We start from the raw sequence: 5,261 nt of genomic DNA on the forward strand, positions 1-5,261 counted from the left end.
TTTTGCAAAATGATGTATTATATTGAGAATTTCCCGGCCATGGTCGCGTGACGTCATTTTTAAAATGAAAATAGCATTATTAGTGTATTAGAATAGGAGAATTTCCCGGCCATGGTCGCGTGACGTCATTTTGTAAATGAATATAGCATTATTAGTGTATTAGAATAGGAGAATTTCCCGGCCATGGTCGCGTGACGTCATTTTGTAAATGAATATAGCATTATTAGTGTATTAGAATAGGAGAATTTCCCGGCCATGGTCGTTTACAACGATAACTGAAATGCATTGGCCGGAAACTCTCCATTTCCTACTACTGATAATGATATATCATTTCATCCAAGTGATGCTGACACAGACAATGAAGAATCTGAAGATGAATTTATTGAAGAACATAATGTAAACTTTGTGAGCGAGATGAAGTATGTCGTGTTTAATAGTCAGTTAAAACAACTGTTTAACAAGTGTCTTGGTGATAATCAGTGTGCTGCACCTGTGGTTGAACTTGACTATCGCCACAAAGGAAGTTTGGTAATTGTAAATGGAACGTGCTTGCATAATCACCACTTTGAATGGAGGTCCCAGCCACTTTCTAACAAGATGGCTATTGGCAACCTGTTACTTGCAGCATCAATTTTATATTCAGGAAACACATACACCACTGCTGCAGAAATTTTTGACACCTTCAAATTAAAATTTTTCAGTGAAAACGATTTTTATTATATACAACGAAAGTATTTACTTCCAGTTGTCAATTCCATGTGGAACAGCCAACAGCAACAGCTGCTATCAGGTATAATATAAATGCAATTTTGTAATATAATTAATAGGTGTTATGATGTTTACACTTTGCTTCAGGTCTACTTTATTACCTTTTAACCTCTTGTGCTAATTATAACATTATTCTTCCAGAATATGAAGGCAACACAGATCTGATTGTGGCAGGGGACGGACGGTCTGATAGTCCTGGCCATTCAGCTGTTGTCAAGGTTACCGAAGTAAATAACTCGTACTCAATGGAAAAAGAGGGTTTGATACGATGCCTTAATCAGCTGGAAGTAAGATATATTTATGTACATTATTTCAAATGCATTTCAATATGAATATGTTTACAGTATTCATAACCCTTTAAGTTTTTAAATTTTGTTTTAGGAAGCACATGTTACAGTAACAACACTAGCTACAGACAGGCATCCTCAGATTTCGAAATTGATGAAGGATGAATATTCAACAATCTCCCATCAATATGATGTCTGGCACATGTCTAAGTCAATAAAGAAGAAACTTGCAGCAGCAGCCAAAAGAAGGGAGTGTGCCGAGCTACAACCATGGATAAAGTCTATTGGAAATCATTTTTGGTGGTGTTCTGACTCATGTAATGGAGATGCAATTGAACTTAAGGTAAACCTGTCTTTCCTTATAGTTTATATTGAAATCTACGTGTTTTATTGAAATTATAATAGGTTTTGAAACAAGAAAATACGACGAGTCAAGTAAAATATATAACACTTATTTATTTATTTTTTAAAAATTTCGACCAGTCTTCTGGTCTTTGTTATCTTACAAAACTAAATAACAAAATGTAATTGATACAAGTGACATTATTATAGTTTTATTTTTATTATAGTATTGTGAAAGTGCTGGGAAAATTATCAAGTCTATTGTCACACCGGTGACTTGGAGGTATTTCACAACGTCCTTCTGAAAAATGTTCCAAAAAGAATTGCTTTTCGTTACGAGGGTACAGTTGCCAGGACACTTTTAGCAGCATTGGATAACAACACAAATGTAGGCCGCAAACAGGCAACCACTATTAGTGGCGAAAAAAGGTGGAAATTACAATGGTCCAAAGCAAGTCATCAATTTGTAGTTAAAAAAATCAATGATCCAAAGGAATTTACATTTCGGACAGACCTGTTGAATGCTACTTTGGACATGCATAAAAGTGGTAAGTTGCAGTGGCCAAGTAAGCCTCAATAAAAATGTAACATACAATTACGAACATCTATGTGAATATGAACAGGTAGCTGAAAATGATTTTAATATTTTATATAATTCTGATTTTATTACCTTCCAGGATCAGAAACAGAACAATCAGCAATCAAAATCCCAGTTTTGGCAAGAAACTCAACTGGAAGGGGCGAAAAACCATTCAAAACAGAAGCTATTGAAGGTCTTATTAGCAGACTTGGAAAAAATGAATAGATTAAAATTTATGTAAAGCGCCTATGTGATCTGTGATCAGGCGCTATATAGATATAGTTATTATTATTGTTATTATTATTATTAATAATAATATTATATTAATAATGCCAGGTAGAACCCCTCATGTATGTACGGCACGGGCCCAGAGCCGTTCGTAAATGTGGGTATTCGTAAAATCGGGGTTGACCCAAATTCCTATGTATTTCCACTGGTACTATACTGGGACATTTTTACCTTCTTAAATACCTAGATTGTGGATTTTACTCCCAACACAACTTCCATAGATATTTGTTTATTATATATATTGATCATTCAATAAAACAATCAAGCACAATGTTAAATTTTAAAGCTGAAAACGATGTTTGAAAGAGAAGTAAAATGTTTTGCATGCACATGTGTGAAGCCATAAAAAACACTGACTTTGAAAAGGCCAGTTAGAGGGCCTCCTTCACGTGAGAATTACATAGTACTGTATAGTATAGTATGGTGTGTTGTTGTATGCATGCTAGTAACAGTTACAATTCGAGCAGATTTTTTTTTAATCTTGCAGATAAATTTTTATGACGTCATCACCTTTATTTTACGTTCGTAAAATCTGGAATTCGTTAAATCGGGGTTCGTAAATGAGGGTTTCTAATGTACAATCTTCCTTGAGTAATTTAGACTCAGTTGGTAATCAATCACAAGATATCAAACAGACGAGTACAGTAACTGTACTGAGAATGTTCTTTATACAGTAAGGGCCTAAAAAAACGCTGTAGATGTTTTTCTTACATATCTGTGCAGACTCTTACTGTAGGCATCGAATTATAACAAACATTTGTTCCTTAGGCGAGACTTTCTTTTTATACCTTGTTTAGAAAATACTGAATTCTATCGGATTTGATTTTGACCTGATACTTTGAAGGACATCTTTTTTAAAAATCAGTTCACACTACTACTTACAGTAGACTGATATGGGACATCCAACAATTTACTAAAAAATGCTATCCAAATTTTAATATTTCCAAATATCAGTCTATGTAGCAAATTACAACTGTTCATCATTATTATTAAAGAAGATATAGCTATATAAAACCCATACGAGGTCAAATGAGTCATTCTGTAATGAAAAGGGGAGGAGGGGGTTTGGTTATGGAAATTTAGGCTGAAAGTTTGTTTCTTTTCTTTCAACATATAAAGGTATTTTTAGATTTTTTTAAAAAGGAAAATACAAGGGGGTCACAGGAGCATAGTGGGGACAATCTTTAAAAAAATAATTTTGCAAAACAAGTTATAAAAGAAGTATCGCCTTAGCACACTCAAGTTGATATACAAACATAACTTATGATGTATTCAAAAAGTGTCTTCATTTAGTGAAATGTTCTTGATAGCATCATGGTACCCTTCATAATTTTGGTCTGCCTCTGGAAATTGATGTCGGATGGCATGGACAGCACATGTTGGAATAACCTTTCTACGTTTTCGTCCAAGTTTTCCATATACCCACCAGGTGAAACTTCTATAAGCAGCATATCTGTACAACCTATTAATTAAAATTAAACATGGTAAAAATAAATCAATCATGGCTGTAGGATACTGTAGGGAGGGATGGAGGGAGGTTTACACTCCCCCACCCCATATGGCAGCAAATTTCCACTAAGCGAGTATTATAATATAATAAAATGCCCATGGCATTAAATTGTTATACAATATATGAGGGACAGTTTCTATTTTTTTTCCCTTTGCGTCCAGTTTTGCAATGATTTTATTCTCATTTTCAATTGCATATACCTAATGCCATTGTTTATTGGGAATGTACTTGGCTACATAAATTACAAATGGCGATATTTTGCTGTGCCCAGTGTCAAATCAGGCCCTAATACAGGAGATCCAGGGTGCTTAGGCCCAGCCTTGCCTATGCGGCGCCGCGCATCACTATAAAGTGAGGTATCAAAGTCAAGCATGCAGTACAGCAATCCCGTCTACACCCAAGACTGCACAATGCATGGTGGTGGCATGATTGTCACAGGCCTAAACTAAAGCTAAGTTTGTTTTCGAAACTTACTTTCTGTTAATTTTCTAGGCCTACCCAACCGTCGACTATTGTAGACACAAACGATTCGGCTACGCTTGAAGGCGGGGGGTGGGAATGCTTTCTCTAGGCTAGGCCTAATAGTAACAATAATAATATTAATAGTCCTCGGCATAGTGGTGGATAAGCCTATATTATTTAATAGGCTATAGATAGACCTAGCCTCTCTAAGGTTACATACCTATTCGAAATGGGATCACGTAAATCTTCACCAACAACCTCCTTTAATGCTGCCATGATAATTTCTAATATATCCTTATTCTTGCACGCATTCTTAAATGTCTCTGTTTTCGAAATACAACAAGTAGAGTTTTCGTCCATTTTAGAAGTAAAAATATCTTCTTCCCTACAACACAGGCATTCTCCGTTTGTAGGCATTAGCTGACATTGGCCGCAAGCGCACCAGTTTAAATTATCCAGTCTATTTTCCATGGCCTCATCGACTTCTTGATCATATTCATGTGCTTCTTCGATTTCCACGCTATCTTTATGTTTTTCTGGTTCAAATAAAAAACCCATCGGCCTTCTATGATCGGCCATTGCAACCTCGTTTGTGAAGGTTATGTTGCAGGCCGCGCCGATTTACTGAATATGCATTTGATATGCATCAGCGGTTGTCAACTCTTGTCAGGATGAGTAACAGCAAGTAATGTATAGCGCCGCCAGCGGCAATACGATCTGGGGTTACTTTATTCGCCAATGACGTCATTGGCGAATTCGTAAATTACCTATAACTTTATAAAAAATTCCAAAATAAGGATAATAAAATTGATTCATTTTCTAATGAAATATGAAAAATCCCCTCAAAAACAAAAAATCGTTTTGCGAGTTCTCTTTTAAGCAAATTTTAAGCAATTTCTAAGCTAAGCAATATTGATAAATCTGACTTAAGCCAAAAAATGGATTTAAGACGAATTTAAGCAAATTTTCTTGCTTAGCAAGTTTGATAAATCCGCCCCCCCAGAGCTCGACCATATAACAAGTG

General features: G+C 35.5%; 2 protein-coding genes across 2 annotated transcripts; one reads left to right on the top strand and one right to left on the bottom strand.

Moving 5' to 3' along the window:
- The first annotated feature begins 326 nt into the window (after nucleotides 1-326).
- Nucleotides 327-2,308, top strand: LOC117116021. The gene is made up of 5 exons (XM_033259951.1): nucleotides 327-790; nucleotides 910-1,055; nucleotides 1,150-1,398; nucleotides 1,636-1,945; nucleotides 2,075-2,308. The coding sequence occupies exons 1-5, from the start codon at nucleotides 415-417 to the stop codon at nucleotides 2,200-2,202; spliced, it is 1,209 nt and encodes a 402-aa protein (XP_033115842.1). The 5' UTR covers nucleotides 327-414; the 3' UTR covers nucleotides 2,203-2,308.
- Nucleotides 2,309-3,482: 1,174 nt separating this feature from the next.
- Nucleotides 3,483-4,916, bottom strand: LOC117116087 (P2X purinoceptor 7-like). The gene is made up of 2 exons (XM_033260034.1): nucleotides 4,458-4,916; nucleotides 3,483-3,727 (listed from the first exon to the last, which is right to left on the bottom strand). Exons 1-2 carry the CDS (start codon nucleotides 4,814-4,816, stop codon nucleotides 3,538-3,540), a joined length of 549 nt encoding a protein of 182 aa, XP_033115925.1. The 5' UTR covers nucleotides 4,817-4,916; the 3' UTR covers nucleotides 3,483-3,537.
- Between the last annotated feature and the right edge of the window lie 345 nt (nucleotides 4,917-5,261).

The sequence above is a fragment of the Anneissia japonica genome, unplaced genomic scaffold (genome assembly GCF_011630105.1).
Source record: "Anneissia japonica isolate Jap-2015-1 unplaced genomic scaffold, ASM1163010v1 scaffold287743_len2803612_cov181, whole genome shotgun sequence".
NCBI lineage: Eukaryota > Metazoa > Echinodermata > Crinoidea > Comatulida > Comatulidae > Anneissia > Anneissia japonica.